The sequence below is a fragment of the Sapajus apella genome, unplaced genomic scaffold (assembly GCF_009761245.1).
Source record: "Sapajus apella isolate SASKATOON/1434 unplaced genomic scaffold, GSC_monkey_1.0 scaffold12, whole genome shotgun sequence".
NCBI classification, from domain to species: domain Eukaryota; kingdom Metazoa; phylum Chordata; class Mammalia; order Primates; family Cebidae; genus Sapajus; species Sapajus apella.
The window spans coordinates 1,284,983-1,301,568 of record NW_022436952.1 but is presented as its reverse complement, the minus strand read 5'-3'; the positions used below and the strand labels follow the sequence as shown (position 1 = coordinate 1,301,568).

Sequence of the window (16,586 nt, the reverse complement as noted above, 5' to 3'; positions counted from 1 at the left end):
TTCAGGCAATTCTCCTGCCCCAGCCTCCTGAGTCGCTGGGATTACAGTCACGCGCCACCATGCCCAGCTAATTTTTTGTATTTTTAATAGAGACGGGGTTTCACCATGTTGACCAGGATGGTCTCGATCTCTTGACCTTGTGATCCACCAGCCTCGGCCTCCCACAGTGCTGGGATTACAGGCTTGAGCCACCACGCCCGGCCCGAAGGAAACTTTTTAAACATACTTTTTTTTTTTTGAGACGGAGTCTCACTCTTGTCACCCAGAATGGAATCCAGTGGCATGATCTTAGCTCACTGTAAACTTTGCCTACCGGCTTCAAGCGATTCTCCTGCCTCAGCCTCCCCAGTAGCTGGGATTAACGGCACCCACCACCATGCCTGGCTAATTTTTTTGTATTTTTAGTAGAGACGGGGTTTCACCATGTTGGCCAGGATGGTCTTGATCTCTTGACCTTGTGATCCACCCGCCTGGGCCTCCCAAAGTGCTAGGATTACAGGCATGGGCCACCATACCTGGCTAAAACGCAGTATTTTTGTGCGGAATGTGATGTTCCACTTTTGTGTTGTTCCATGCTTTGAAATTTACCACATGGGAAAAAATTATTAGGTACTGATCATCATAAACATTTCTGTTACATTAGGATTTGTTCTGTTCAGAAATAACTCCAAGAACAGTTTTTATATTTTATTTTCACATTGAAAATCAGTCAGATTTGCTTCAACCTTTAATAGTGTGTTCATGTAAAATTAAATGAACTCTGGCAGCAAGTTGCCCTATTTTTTCAAGTGGGAAAAGGGTTAAGGTCCAATTTGTCTGATATTATTAAGATTACCACACCAGCTTTGTTTGGGAGGCTGGCAGGCAGATCACGAGGTCAGGAGCTTGAGACCAACATAGTTTATCTTTTCCATCCTTTGACTGCTTCAGACTTGGGCATCTTCCTTTTTTTTCGAGACAGTTTCACTTTGCCACCTAGGCTGGAGTGCAGTGGCGCAATCTCAGCTCACTACAACCTCTGCCTTCCGAGTTCAAGCAATTCTCCTGCCTCAGCCTCCCAAGCAGCTAGGATTACAGGTGTGCACCACCATGCCTGGCTAATTTTTTTATTTTTAGTAGAGACAAGGTTTCACCATGTTGGTCAGGCTAGTCTTGAACCCCTGACCTCAGGTGATCCACCCAACCCAGGCTCCCAAAGTACTGGGATTACAGCCGTAAGCCACCATACCCAGCCGGCATCTTTCTACCATATACTTTCATGGCTTCCTGACCTATTTACAAAGTTACTGAAAAACAAGACTGGTAAAAGAAATAGGGGGGGAAAAAAAAGAAGAAAACAAGGAGGTTTGAATAGGCTGATCCCTACCTAGGTCAAGACTCCGGACTAAACTGCATTCTCCTTAGGCAACTGAAGAAATGTTTCAGCTGAGTTTAGATAAATGAATATATTTCGTCAACATAATGCCCACTCCTTATGTAGGCTATGCCCAGCAGGAACTAAATTAGGAAATTACCTATTTACAAACAGAAAGTAACCACACAAGCACGCTAGAGTATACTGTATGAATTAATCATATAAATATAAGTGGTATCACAACCATTCTGAGTCAAATGATTTTATTGAACAAAAGATTCCTGTGGAGACAGGAGGTGAACGCCCTAAGTCGTCACTCCTTAGTACTCTGCGTGCTGATGTAGTCCTGGAGAAGCGCCTGCGCCTCAGGCCGCCGGCTCATCTTCGTGGCCTTGCCCTGAAAACGGCCTTTCTTGCCTGCTCCTTTGCCTTCCAGGACCTCAGCCACCCTGGAGAACAGAGGTGTAGTCAGGGAGACTTTGAGGGAAAAGTCACCAAAAAACCCAAGGACAGCCCTAAGTCTTTCCAGGGACTGGAGGAGGGATAAGAAGAGTAGATGATTTCTAGGAATCTTTCTTAAAAACACTTGGTCGTAGGCCAGGCTTGTGGCTCATGCCTATAATCCCAGCACTTTGGGAGGCCAAGGCAGGCAGATCACCTGAGGTCAAGAGTTCGAGACCAGCCTGGCCAATATGATAAAATCCTGTCTCTACTAAAAATATAAAAATTAGCTGGGCGCGGTTACATGCACCTGTAATCCCAGCTACTCTGGAGGCTGAGACAGGACAATCGCTTGAACCCTGTAGGCAGAGGTTACAGGGAGCCGAGAAAGCGCCCCTGTACTCTAGCCGGGGGAAAAAGGGGGAAACCCCACTCAAAAAAAAAAAAAAAAAAAAACTTGCCCATGTGCACAAAGATGTACCATGATCACATACGAGTGAATAACTGGAAACAACATCAGTGTCTATGAATTGGGCTAAATTATGTTAATCTCCAGGGAGCAGGGTGAGCACCTGTAATCCTAGCACTTTGGGAGGCCAAGGCAGGCGGATCACTTGAGGTCAGGAGTTCGAGACCAGCCTGGCCAACATGGTGAAACCCCATCTATACTAAAAATACAAAAAATTGGCTGGGTGTGGTGGTATGCACTTGAGTGGCTGAAGCAGGAAAGTTGCTCAAACCCAAAGGACCATCACATCTGCAATCTCATTTAATTCACATGCCCATGATGTGAATTAAATGAGATCACAGATGTGATGGTCCTTTGATTCAGTAAAGGAATGTATTTGTAGGATACAGGCTCTACCACATGTGCAAGAAAGTCCACACAGGATTACCTGGGCCCCAGGGTCTCCACAGCCGCAGGTGGCCCTGCCAGTAAGAAGAGTCCAGCACCTTTTTCATCACCCACGGTTAAGAACAGGAGGGTCTCCTAGGTGGTAAAACAAGGAGGTAAACCCTGATAATTAAGGATGTAGACAGAGTCAACCCCCCTAAACCCTAAACATACTCTTCAATTTTAAGAACAGATATTTCCCCCAAACCACCAAGTGACGCTCCTGATGAATGATGATAAAGCCCTTCCACTCTGGCCCAGCCGGGCCAAGAAACTTTTTGAGAGCAACTCCGGAAACCTGAGACACTAAGAAGGTGGCAGAAGACTGCTGGTCCTGGCTAAGCATGAAATGCCTTTCAGGGTTTCACTCTTGCAAACTTTTCCCCACCATGCATCCTATGCCTGCCACTGCCTAAACCACCAGGTTTCCCCCTGCCTGGCTGCCTCTGCCCCTTGTCTGGATGACCTCTAAGCAGTCTTTAAGGCCCCCTCCCCTGAAATCTCCCTATCCTTCAGGTAATATGCTCCTCCACCTCTAGCATCACTCTATCACTCTAAATTATAAATGTCAACACACATATTTGTCTCGCAGACTAGAACATGAGCTCTTTGAGAATCAGTTCTGTCTATACAAAAGAATTATGAAAGAGAGATGCACAATGCTTTACCCACAGTAGGCATTCCAAAGAAGGGTTCTGGAGTAAATACAAAAGAGATAGTGGGGCACTGTGGCTCATGCTTGTAGTCCCAACAACTCAGGAGGCTGAAGCGGGAGGGCTGCTTGAGCCCAGGAGTTCGAGACTGCAGTGAGCCATAATCACACCACTGTACTCCAGCCTGGGCAACAGAGCAAGACTCTGTCTCTAAAAAACAAACAAACAAAAAAAGAGAGACCTGGAAATCTCTAGGCTAGAAACTATCAGGAGTGGGAAGAGTAAGTAAAGCCAGAGGAAGAGGAAAATGTACGGGGCGGCTTTCAAAGAGGCTTGCCCACTCCTGTATTTCCTTTTTTTTTTTTTTTTTGAGACAGAGTTTTGCTCTTGTTTTCCAAGCTGGAGTACAATGGCGCAATCTTGGCTCACTGTAACCTCCGCCTCCCAGGTTCAAGGCATTCTCCTGCCTCAGCCTCCTGAGTAGCTGGGATTACAGGCATGTGCCACCACGCCTGGCTAATTTTGTATTTTTAGTAGAGACAAGGTTTCTCCATGTTGGTCAGGCTGGTCTCAAACTTCTGAACTCAGGCGATCCTCCCGCCTTGGCCTCCCCAAAGTGCTGGGATTACAGGCATGAGCCACCACACCCAGCTGCTTTTATTTATTTATTTATTTTTTGAGACACAATCTGTGTCACCCAGGCTGAAGTGCAGTGGTGCAATCTCGGCTCACTGCAACCTCAGCCTCCCAGGTTCAAGCAATTCTTCTGCCTCAATCTCCCAAGTAGCTGGGACCACAGGTGCTCACCACAACACCCGGCTAATTTTTGTTTCATTTTGTTTTGAGACAGAGTCTCACTCTGTAGGCCAAGCTGGAGTGCTGTGGAGCAATCTCAGCTCACTGCAACCTCCACCTACTGGGGTCAAGAGATCTCATGCCTCAGCCTCCCTAGTATCTGGGACTACAGGCACACGCCACCACACCTGGCTAATTTTTTGTATTTTAGTAGAGATGGGGTTTCATCATGTTGCCCCAGGATGGTCTCAAACTCCTGACTCAGGCAACTCACCCACTTTGGCCTCCCAGACTGCTGGCATTATAGGCATAAGCCACCATGCCCAGCCTAATTTTTGTATTTTTAGTAGAGATGGGGTTTCACCATGTTGGCCAGGCTGGTCTTGAACTCCTGACCTCAAGTGATCTACCCGCCTTGGCCTCCCAAAGTGCTGGGATTACAGGTGTGGGCCACTACACCCAGCCCACTCCTGTATTTCTAATATTGGATCCTCAGCACACATAAACCTGAATGGCTTTGAGGAGCTAGAGCTCTGATAAAAGGAGCTCAGAAGCTGATAAACATCACACCCTTAGAAAGAGCAATAGCATAGATCTAGCTCAACACCTAAAAGAGAGCTTGGCGCACAGCCAGTGCTAAGAAAACAGTATTGAATGAATTGCTATTCCCTACTCCTTATGTGTTCATGTAGAGGGACTTCAGCTAAACCCACGCCCCTCACATATGTCTCCCTAGGTCTCTACCCAGGCCGGGGTAGAGAATCTCATGCTCCTCTTACCTCTGACCCAATCTCATTGGCAATGATATTCATGAACTCTGAATCACCCTCCTTCCTACAACAAAGGACACAGACATTAGACCCAGGTTGGAGTGGTGGCTGTGAAACTGCAGGAAGCCTGGCCCCTCCTTCTGAGGCTGGCCTTGCTGCTGCCTATTTGTGCACATAGCCAAGAGAGAGTACTGGCTAAGACGGCAGCTTGCTGGCTCTTAGCCGTTTGTAATTAACCTCTGGGTTTGTTTCCATCTCGCTTAAATAGGATTCACCAGGATAAGCAGAAATCTGTTAGTGAGTAAAGGAGGTAAGGATTAGTGCCAAAGAAAGATACAGGCTAAGCACGGTGGCTCACACCTGTAATCCCAGCACTTTGGGACGCTGAGGCAGGTGGATTGCTTGAGGTCAGGAGTTCGAGACCAACCTGGCCAACACAGCAAAACTCCCATCTCTACTAAAAATACAAAAGTTAGCCATGTGTGGTGGCACATGCCTGTGATCCCAGCTACTCAAGAGGCTGAAACATGAGAATTGTTTGAACCCAGGAGGCAGAGGTTACAGTGAGCCGAGATCATGACACTGCACTCTAGACACAGTAAGACTCCATCTCAAAAAAAAAAAAAAAAAAAGAAAGAAACAGAGTTACAGTAAAGGAAGAAAGACACAGAATTACAGTAAAGATGTTAATATCAAAATCAAAACCAGGAGACCTGGGAGGTAACATATTTCTTAAGATCTACTCAACCTTAAGAATACCAGTGAGATACCCACCTCCCACTGTACATTGCGTATAGAGAAGACACTGAGCCCTAAGCCCAACACAGCCCCCCTTCCTTGTCTCCAGCCCCTAATTTCTCACCTGTGTAATACAACCACACCTCCCCAGTCTGGGCTGTTCCTGAGGCTATGGGCAATGTGCACAGCCAGGTCTCTGAGCAGACTCAGGTTATTCTGAAATAGATATGATAACAGTAGGTAAGTGGAAAGGATAACAATAGAGAGTATCAGCTTCCCTCCACCTCATTATCCCCTCAGTCCCACTTTGACAAACTACACATCTGCTTAGGCAGAAGACCAAATCTGGAGAGCCTATTCTAGCCAGAGCCCATGCCCTCTCCACCCTCCATGAAATAAATCACCTTCTGCAGGAGCTTGGTGGAGTTCTGGAGCTTTTTCACTGCTTCCACGTGATCCTCTGCTCCACACCTGTAAGAGAAAGATCAGTGGAGACCTCCCCAGCCTCCCAGTTGTTTCTGATGTTGGGGGCATAAATCAATAATTCCCTTCTTGCTAGGGTGCCTCCCTGCAGGAGATATTCTTAAGAGGCCTTTCAGGCAACTGGGAGAAAAGATACAAAGAAATCAACCATTTTTTGTGGTTCTGATTTACTGTCCAAAGCACTTTATCATTTATGATTGCATCTTGTCTCCCAGAGGTAAGAGATTATGTCCCAAATCTCAGAAATGGGAGGCAGTTGAAGGGGCTGGAAGAGGCGTACTTCAGCAGAGCAGTCAGTGCTTTCTCAGTTCCATGACTTCTCCCCATCCACTTCAGCACCCGGTTCCCAGCCAGAAATATCAGGTTGGTTTTGTTCTTTTTCCCCTTCTCAGTGCCCAGCATCTTAATGACCTACATGAGGTAAGGGGGTAACACACATACACATGTTCATACATAAACCACAGTGGATCCTAGAACCTGAGGGTAGGAGAAACCTATCACTTAGGAGTCCTCGATTATCCCTCTCTGCCACTCCCAGCCCCATTTGATCCCCTCTTGCCCAATCCCTCTTCTCAACCACTCCACAGCCCTTCCTCACTTACCTGAAGGTCACTGAGATTGCTCACATGGGTCCCACAGCACATGTTGGAATCAATGCCCTTGATGGTAACAACCCGAATGGGCCCAGCATGATCATCCGGCAAACCCCGGCCTCTTACCTGGACTCAACAAGAGGGTAGGGGCTGTCTGAATCTGATGAGGAGCCCTTGGAGAGCCATTCTGCAGAAGCCACCCACCGGCTCTACCCTGACCTGCTCCACCTCAGGATCATCCAGGCTCAGTTCTTGGACATTCACAGGCAGCCGATCTCTGATTTTTTCATTGACGCTCTGCTCAATGGCAGCTACTTGCTCTGCAGTCACAGAGGGGCTGTCCAGCTCAATCACACTCCGAAATCTCCCTAGCTCCCTATCAGAAGTAGAGTGGCCACAGATAATATCTTACTGAACAAGAAGATGAAAGCTTTTCCTCTAAAAACTGGAACAATCATGCCCTCTCACCACTTTTTTTTTTTTTTTTTTGAGTCAAGCTCGCTGTCACCAACACTGCAATTTGGTGTCAATCACAGCTCACCACAGCCTTGACCTCCCAGGCTCAAGAGATCCTCCCACCACAGCCTCCCTCCCAGTGCTGGATAGGCCTGCCTACAGTTAGTCTTGTGCCTCCCACTCACCATGATGTTGTCTTCAGCTTAAACAGATGGTCAGCAACTGCTGTGATGAGATGCTGCCCTAAGCGAAGAGAGCAAGAGGCAGGAGAAAAGTGAGAAGCCTACATACTCTCACAGTGATAAAATAGAGCCACAATGATAAAAGCACAGAAATTCTCCTTGTTGAAGAGCTGCTAGGCACTTTAGATACTTTATTGAAAATCACAATGAGAATTCTGCAAGAGGCCTTATGATACCATTTCACAGATGAGGAAACTAAAGCCGAGAGAGGTCAAATAACTTTTAAGACGCTGGACTTGAACTTAAGTTCCTTTCTTTTTTTTTTTTGAGATAGAGTATCATTGGGTCACTCAGGCTGGAGTGCAGTGGCTCAATGCAGCCTCCATCTCCCAGGATCAATCAATTCTCATGCCTCAGCCTCCCACGTAGCTGAGATTACAGACGTGCGCCACCACGCCCAGCTAATTTTTGTACTTTTAGTAGAGATGGAGTTTCACCAAGTTGGTCAGGCTGGTCTTCGACTATTGACATCAAGTGATCCACATTCTTTGGCCTCCCAAAGTGCTGGGATTACAGGTATGAGCCACCACACCTGGCCGAACTTAAGTTCCAATATGCAGCATTCATTCATTCAACAAGTATTTAGAGTACCTACCACATGCAAGGCACAAGGCTTGACATCAGAGATACAGCAGCACCCCTGATTGACAAGAGTGATGATGAGGAGAAAGAAGAAGAGGAGGAAGAAAAGGAGAAAGAGATGGAACTGACTATCAAGGAAGAGGAAACAAGACAGCCAAAGGCCTCAAGGAAGAAAGAAACAGAGTATGTCAAAGGAATCCAGACACGGCCAGCACGACCAGGATGCAGCCAGCAAGAGGTGAAGAGGCACTGGATGAGGCTAGAGCAGTAGACAAGAGCTACCCAGATACAGCTTGTACACCACGGTAAAAAGTTTGGCTTTACACAAGGACCTACAGGAAGCCTCTGAAGAGCTTTAAGCAGAGGAGTGACATAATATTTTCACTTTTTAAAATTTATTTTATAGTTTTTTTTTGTTGTTTTTATTTTTCTTGTTTACATTTCTACTTTATGTTTTGTTTTGTTTTTGAGACAGAGTCTTGCTCTGTCGCCGAGGCTGGCATGCAGTGGTGCCATCTCAGCTCACTGCCACCTCCAGCTCCTGGGTTCAAGTGATTTTCCTACCTCAGCCTCCCGAATAGCTGGCAATACAGATGCGTACCACCATGCCCAGCTAATTTTTGTATTTTTAGAGATGGGGTTTCACCATGTTGACCAGGCTGGTCTCGACTCCTGACTTCAAGTGATCCGCCCACCTCAGCCTCCAAAAATGCTGGGATTACAGGCATGAGCCACTGCACCAGGCCTATATTTATTTTTTGAGATAGGGTCTCACTATCTTGTCCAGGTTGGTGTAGAATTCCTAGCCTCAAGTGATCCTTCGTCTCAGCCTCCCAAAGTGCTAGATTTACAGCAGTGAGCCACAGCGCCCAGCCGTATTTTCATTTTTAAGATTCTTCAGCTGGGCATGGTAGCTCACACCTGTAATCCCAGCACATTGGGAGGCTGAGGTGGACGGATTATGAGGTCAGGAGTTCGAGACCAGACTGGCCAACATGGTGAAACCTCGTCTCTACTAAAAATACAAAAATTAGGTGGGCATGGTGGCACACTCCTGTAATCCCAGCTACTCAGGAGACTGAGGCAGGAGAATCACTTGAACCTGGGAGGCAAGGTTACAGTGAGCCAAGATCATGCCATTGCTCTCCAGCCTGGGCAACAGAGCAAGACTCTGTCTCAAAAACAAAAAAAGATTGTTCTGGTGCTTTATGGAGAATGGTCTACAGAGGAGCAAGACTGAATGTGGGGCAATCAACTAGGAAACTGTTAGAGAGGTCCAAAGAAAGACAGTTGGGAGCTGGGACTAGGATGACAGTGATAGTGGAAAGAAGTGGAGAAATACTTAGAACACCAACCAACAGGACTCAGTGACTGGCTGGCTATCTCTGCCTGAAAAGGGATCTGGAATGCCTTCCAGAACTTGAGTGACAGGGTGTATGCTGATACCCTGCCATGAACACACAAGATGCTAATGAAAGACCAGGAGGGAGGGGGAGGCTTTTCATTTCATTCTGGACATTTTGCGTGTGAAAAGGCTGTGAGACATCCAGATGGAGCTGTTAAGTGATAATTGTTTTCTTTTTTTTTTTTTTGAGACGGAGTTTCGCTCTTGTTACCCAGGCTGGAGTGCAATGGCGCGATCTCGGCTCACCGCAACCTCCGCCTCCCGGGTTCAGGCAATTCTCCTGCCTCAGTCTCCTGAGTAGCTGGGATTACAGGCACGTGCCACCATGCCCAGCTAATTTTTTGTAGTTTTACTAGAGACGGGGTTTCACCATGTTGACCAGGATGGTCTCGATCTCTTGACCTCGTGATCCACCCGCCTCGGCCTCCCAAAGTGCTGGGATTACAGGCGTGAGCCACCGCGCCCGGCGATAATTGTTGATAATACCTAATTTTATCAGCCTAGATCCAGTTGATAACACCTAAATCCAGCAGTTATTCTAATACCTTTTTTCACTTCAGTTGTTCATGTTGCTATTACAACATTTAGCATATCCTTTCTGAATCACAGCTGATTCTGAACAATCTATCTCTTTCAAATGGTTTAACTCCTAGAGAACCCAAACCATATCTCAGTTATCACGGCATCCCCATACATGGCAACTGCCCCAGTGTTATGTCCCCCATCCCAGCCCTTACCTGAATGCTGCTGCATGTGGTCAAACCTCCGCTCCCAGTCTACCTGGACCAGAACCTGGCTTCCTGGATCCAGCGGTGTCTGTGTGAAATGATCAGCCTGTTCCCCACGGCGAGTCACTCTCAGCACAGGGATGTCATTGATTGTACCACGGTCATCAGGCTGGTGGAAATAAGTAAAGGTAATCAATGGCAAGGCAGGGCTCATCCTGACTCCTAGGTACAAAGACCCTCTAGGATGAGAGACGGACCCAGAATTTGAGCTCCCTAAGGGAGTGGGAGAAGGCAATGCCAACTGAGATGAGGCCACTTTGCTCAGTGAGAGGATTCTCAGTCCTTTGCATTCTAAACATCTATGTGTTGTGATCTTCAGAATAACAGAATTAAAACAAAAACAGATTGTAACTATAGGAACAAAAATTTTAGTAAAACCCAAAGAACCTTAATCCTCAATGCTCATTGCCTTAGTCTAGATTCTTATCTTTAGTAGTTTCTAAAATGATCTGAATTTTCCTCCCTCCCTCTACTCCAACCTCTTGCACTGCTACTAGAATTAGATTCAAAAATGTTCATTTAGGCTGGGCATGGTGGCTTCTTCCTGTAATCCCACACTTTGGAAGGCCAAGGCAAGAGGATCCCTTGAGACCAGACTGGACAACATAGTGAGACCCCGCCTCTAGGTAAAAATAAAAAATTAGTAGGCCATGATACTTCCTGCTACTTGGGAGGCTGAGGTTGGAGAATCACTTGAGCCCAAAAGGTTGAAGCTTCAGTGAGCTATGATTGTGCACCACTGCACTCCAGCCTGGGTGACAGAGTGAGACACTGTCCCTTAAAAGAAAAAAAAAAAAGTTTATTTATTCATTTTAAAAAGTTTCAAGTGCCAACTGCTTACAAGACACTGTGCCACCTCAAGAACACAATATAAACAAGACACGGTGCCTCATGGAACTTAAGAGTCTAGAGAACACAGGCTGGAAAACAGGCATTGCAATATAACCTATAACACGCCATAACATGAAAAAGTATATGATGCTAGAGCATCTCAAAAGAAAGAGACCTAATAGTCTTGGGGACTCAGAAAAGACTTCCTGAAAGAAATGATGTCTAAAATGAGACCTTCTATGGATACTTGAGGTCACAGGTTTTCCTTCAGCAGATCACGGAAATCTTCATGTTGGGAGAATCACTGTAACAATGACTGATACGCAATCGGAACTTTCTCTGTACCAAGTCTGCTGAACATGTTCTCTCTTATCACTTCTTTGCTTAAGAACCTGCGTGGAGGCCAGGGCAGTGGCTCACACCTGTAAGCCCAGCACTTTGGGAGGCCAAGGTGGGAGGACCGTTTGAGGCCAGGAGTTCAAGATCAGCCTGGGCAACAAAGCGAGACCTCATCTCTTCAAAAAATTAGCCAAGCATGGTGGTGTGCGCCTGTAGTCCTGACTACTGGAGAGGCTAAAACAGGAGGATTGCTTGAGCCTAGGAGTTCAAGACTGCAGTGAGCTAGGATCATGCTACTGCACTCCAGCTTGGGTGACATAGCAAGATCCTATCTCTTAAAAATAAAAAAGAGCCCGGGCGTGGTGGCTCACACCTGTAATCCAAACACTTTCGCAGCCAAGGCGGGCAGATCACCTGAGGTCAGGAGTTCAAGACCAGCCTGATCAACATGGTGAAACCCCGTCTTTTAAAAAAAATAAAATTAAAAAAATAAAAAAGAAATAGCCGGGCATGGTAGTATGTGCCTATAACCCCAGCTACTCAGGAGGCTGAGGCAGGAGAATTGCTTGAACCTGGGAGGCAGAGGCTGCAATGAGCTGAGGTCACATCACTGTACTCCAGCCTGGGCGACAGAGCAAATTCCATCTCAAAAAAAAAAAAAAAATACATAAATAGGCTGGGCACAGTGCCTCACGCTTCTAATCTCAGCACTTTGGGAGGCCAAGGCAGGCAGATCACAAAGTCAGGAGTTCTCAACCAGCATGGTGAAACCCCGTCTCTACTAAAAATACAAAAATTAGCCAGGCGTGGTGGCGTGTGCCTGTAATCCCAGCTACTCAGGAGGCTGAAGCAGGAGAATTGCTTGAATTTGGGAGGCAGAGGTTACAGTGAGCCGAGGCCACTGCACTCCAGCTTGGGCAACAGAGCAAGACTCCATCTCAAAAAATAAATAAATAAAATAAACCTGCATAATTCACTGCAGTTTCCTGAATGAAGCCCACACACCTTAACACATCTCTTTTTCTTTAGATGGAGTCTTGCTCTGTCCCCCAAGCTGAAGTGTAGCGGTGCAATCTTGGCTCACTGCAACCTCCGCCTCCTGGGTTCAAGCAATTTTCATGCTTCGGCATCCCAAGTAGCTGGGACTACAGGCATCTGCCAGTATGCCTGGTTAATTTTTATATTTTTAGTAGAGACAGGATTTCACCATGTTGGCCAGGCTGGTCTCCAACTCCTGACCTCAAGAGATCCACCCACCTCAGCCTCCCAAAGTGTTAGCATTACAGGCGTGAGTCACCATGCCTGGCCAACACATCCTTCAAGGCCCTCTGCACTGGCCCCCAGTAGCTGGGCATGTGATCTCTAGCCTGTCATCAACACACACCATGGCTCCAACTATATTGGACTATTTAGTTAACTAGGCTTGTCAGATTCTTTCAGGCTTTTCTGCCTTTGTGCTATTATTATTATCTATGCTAGAAAAGCCTTTCTGGCCGGGCATGGTGGCTCACGCCTGTAATCCCAACACTTTGGAGGCCAAGGCAGGCGGATCACCTGAGGTCAGGAGTTCAAGACCAGCCTGACCAACACGGTGAAACCCCATCTTTAAAAAAAAAAAAAAGAAAAGCCTTTCTCATAAAGTCTACCTTTGGTGTTATTATCGTCCTCTTCCATGTTCACAATGTACCTCATTTGCACTCATGTTGTACCTAGTCCTCAACAAAGCACTGATAAGTATCCTCTCTGCTAACCCTTCTATCTCATCCGAACTCCTTCAGTAACATCTTTTTCAGTCCCTAACAAATACTGGAAACTAATTCTGAGCCTTTGTATGCATGCGCTATTCATCTGCCTGAATACGCCCCCTGCCGCCAGCACCACTAGATAATTGCAAAGACAGCCCTTCACTTCATTTAGGTCTCTACTGAAATAAGTTACCCTTCATCTAGACAAGCATCCCATCAGTCTTCCTCTTTACTCGGTTTTTATTTAATACTTGTTATACCTAGCACACACAGTTGTCTTCAATAAATATTCCACGTATATAAAGGCACGGCGTTGTTCACCTGTTATCCTTACAGCCTGGAATAATATCTAGCATATGTTATGTTTAGATAAGCATTTAGATACTTAAGTGAATAACAAAATGAATTAAAGCTCATCTGAATTCGTGATGGCTGAGAAAAGGGGGGCAGGAGAGCATTTTCTGCCTCAGCACAAAGAAATTTGGGGGCTTCCTGGGAAGAGAGCGGCTTGTACCTGTCCCCCGCCCTCCGGGAAAAGCAGTGTGTCTTCCAGCACCACTTGGAAACCGCTCAGCACTTCCTTCTTGCCGTTGCTCCCTTCAGTCTGCAGCTCCGCGGGATGGCAGGAGACCACGGTGGTGGTGAACTGAACAGAGAGGGATGAGAGAATAAGCCTCGATCCCAGCCCTCTCCACACCGGGACTGAATCCCATGTTGACACTCCCTCTACCTGGCGCCCTCTTCCCCAAACCGCCTTATCGGCCCAACAGTCTCAAGTGCCTCGCCCAGGACGCCGCACCTCTCGGGCATAGCTGTCACGCTGACACCGGAAGGCCATTGCTGTAGGCGAATGGGGAAGCGCACGCGCAAAGAAGCCTGTGAGCGAACGGAGAGCGACTTAGGACAAACGTCATTAAGGGCGCATGTCTGCGCAGAAGCAGGAGTGTAAAGAATGGAATGCGATTTCGATAAATTTACTGAAAACACGAATTGTCGATTTGCTGGGTTGCTGCGACTGTTCTGAGGCTTCACAAAGGACAAGACCAGGAGACAAAAAAATACAAAATTACAAAAAAAAACGCGGCCTGGACAAGGCACGTTGTTTAGTGAGCCCCTTTGGGCCCCAGGGATGTAAGTATTCTGGCTGCGGAATCCAGCTGCTTAGAGGGACTAGCTGGCATGGTTACTGAGGAGCGCTGCCCAGTAAAAACAGAATGCTGGGGGCGGTGGCTCACGCCTGTAATCCCAGCATTTTAAGAGGCCGAGGCGGGTGGATCACCTGAGGCCAGGAGTTCGAGACCAGCCTGGCCAACATAGCGAAACTACCTCTCTGCTAAAAATACAAAAATTAGCCGGGCGTGGTCATGGGCACCTGTAATACCAGCTACTCGGGAGGCTGAGGCAGGAGAATCGCTTGAACCTGGGATGTTGCAGTGAGCCAAGACCCCACCATTGCACTTCAGCCTGAGCAACAAGAATAAATCTCCCATCTAAAAAAAAAAAAACTTTTGGTTTTCAGAATTGTAGATAAAGAGATATGTGCTATAAAGGTTCAAGTCTCAACTCTGCCATTTATTATGACCTGTTTCACCACCTATGAAGAAAAGACCTACTTTCATTTTTTCATGAAATCATATATAAATACCTAGTAAGTTGTAAGACATGATAGTAATATAGCTTTGTATTATCAGTTTTTAAAAAAAAAAAAGTTTTCAGACCGCTGGGAGCTTCTGGGTCCTGTGGTTACGCTTATAATTCTCAGCCCTTTGGGAAGCCAAGACGGGCAGATCACATGAGTTCAAGAGTTAGAGACCAGCATGAGCAACATAGTGAAACTCCCTCTCTGCAAAAAATACAAAGATTAGCGAGGCATGGTGGAGCATGCCTGTAGTCCCAGCTACTCAGGAGGCTGAAGCAGAAGGATGGCTTGAGCCCAGCAGGCAGAGGTTGCAGTGAGCCAAGATCCTGCCACTGCATTCCAGCCTGGGTGATAGAGTAAGACCCCTGTCACCAAAAATAAATAAAAATTTTTAAAAATAAGACTGGCTGGGCACGGTGGCTCACGCCCGTAATCGCAACACTTTGGGAGGCCAAGGTGGGCAGATCACCGGAGATTGGGAGTTCAAGACCAGCCTGACCAACATGGAGAAACTCTCTCTACTAAAAATACAAAAAATTTATCGAGGCATGGTGGCGCATGCCTGTAATCCCACCTACTTGGGAGGCTGAGGCAGGAGACTAACTTGAATCCAGGAGGCAGAGGTTGCAGTGAGCTGAGACCGTGCCATTGCACTCCAGCCTAGGCAACAAGAACAAAACTCCATCAAAAATAAATTAAGTAATTAATCAAATTAATTTTTTTAAAGTAAACAATTTGGCCAGCCTGCCCAACATGGTGAAATCCTGTCTCTAAACATACAAAAACATTAGTCAGGTGCGATGGCATACACTTGTAATCCCAGCTATTCGGGAGGCTGAGGCAGGAGAATCACTTGAACCCAGGAGGAGGTTGCAGTCAGCCAAGATCATGCCAATGCACTCCAGCCTGGGCGACAGAGTGAGACTCTGTCTCAAAAAGAAAGAAAACCAGTTTGGGCTGGGCACAGTGGCTCACACCTGCAATCCCAGAAGTTTGGTAGACCAAGGTCCCTGGATCAGTTGAGGCCAGGAGTTTAAGACCAGCCTGACCAACATGGCAAAACCTTGTCTGTACTAAAAATACAAAAATTAGCTGGGTGTGGTGGCAGGTGCCTGTAGTCCCAGCTACTTGGGAGGCTAAAGCAGGAGAATCGCTTGAACCCGGGAGGCGGAGGTTGCTATGAGCTGAGATCCCACTACCGCACTCCAGCCTGGGTGAGAGAGCAAGACTCCCTCTCAAAAAATAAATAAATATAAAAGCAAATTAAACCAGGTAGTAATTTTTATCTTGTCAAATATCTGAAAAGTTTTAGAGAATGTAACACTCTCATTGTTGGTAGGAGTGAGAATTGGTATGATTTCATCAAAGAGCAACTTGGTAAAGTCTATCAAAATATTTAAATGTATTTTATCTACTCTCTGACCTAGCAATTCCACTTCTAGAAATGTACCCTACAGATATTCTGGCAAACATATGTAAAGATCCACATTTTCTTTTCTTTTTTTTTTTCTCTTCCAATTAACTGTATTAGTCTGTTTTCATAAAAGATCCACATTTTTATTTATTTTATTTATTTATTTATTTAATTACCCAAAAGATTTAGGATTTTTTTTTTTATCCACATTTTAAAATGTTGATTGCAACATTGTTTGAAAATGGTAGCCGGGAGCGGTGGCTCAAGCCTGTAATCCCAGCACTTTGGGAGGCCGAGGCGGGTGGATCACGAGGTCAAGAGATCAAGACCATCCTGGTCAACATGGTGAAACCCCGTCTCTACTAAAACTACAAAAAATTAGCTGGGCATGGTGGCGCGTGCCTGTAATCACAGCTACTCAGG

The 16,586-nt window shown here is 46.4% G+C and overlaps 1 protein-coding gene across 1 annotated transcript; it reads right to left on the bottom strand.

The window, feature by feature from the left end:
* Positions 1-1,259: 1,259 nt before the first annotated feature.
* Positions 1,260-14,011, bottom strand: LOC116552736 (alanyl-tRNA editing protein Aarsd1). Its single transcript, XM_032279544.1, has 12 exons — positions 13,910-14,011; positions 13,625-13,756; positions 10,145-10,304; positions 7,364-7,421; positions 6,942-7,098; positions 6,732-6,848; positions 6,410-6,540; positions 6,051-6,117; positions 5,771-5,862; positions 4,918-4,972; positions 2,692-2,786; positions 1,260-1,803 (listed from the first exon to the last, which is right to left on the bottom strand). The coding sequence occupies exons 1-12, from the start codon at positions 13,946-13,948 to the stop codon at positions 1,668-1,670; spliced, it is 1,239 nt and encodes a 412-aa protein (XP_032135435.1). The 5' UTR covers positions 13,949-14,011; the 3' UTR covers positions 1,260-1,667.
* Positions 14,012-16,586: the final 2,575 nt, after the last annotated feature.

Excerpts from the sequence above, each read along its gene's own strand:
- LOC116552736 (XM_032279544.1), bottom strand. The coding sequence starts at position 13,948 with ATGGCCTTCCGGTGTCAGCGTGACAGCTATGCCCGAGAG. Across the intron at positions 13,757-13,909 it reads GTGACAGCTATGCCCGAGAG|TTCACCACCACCGTGGTCTC; the intron begins GTGCGGCGTCCT and ends CTCTCTGTTCAG. Across the intron at positions 6,541-6,731 it reads GCAATCTCAGTGACCTTCAG|GTCATTAAGATGCTGGGCAC; the intron begins GTAAGTGAGGAA and ends TACCTCATGTAG.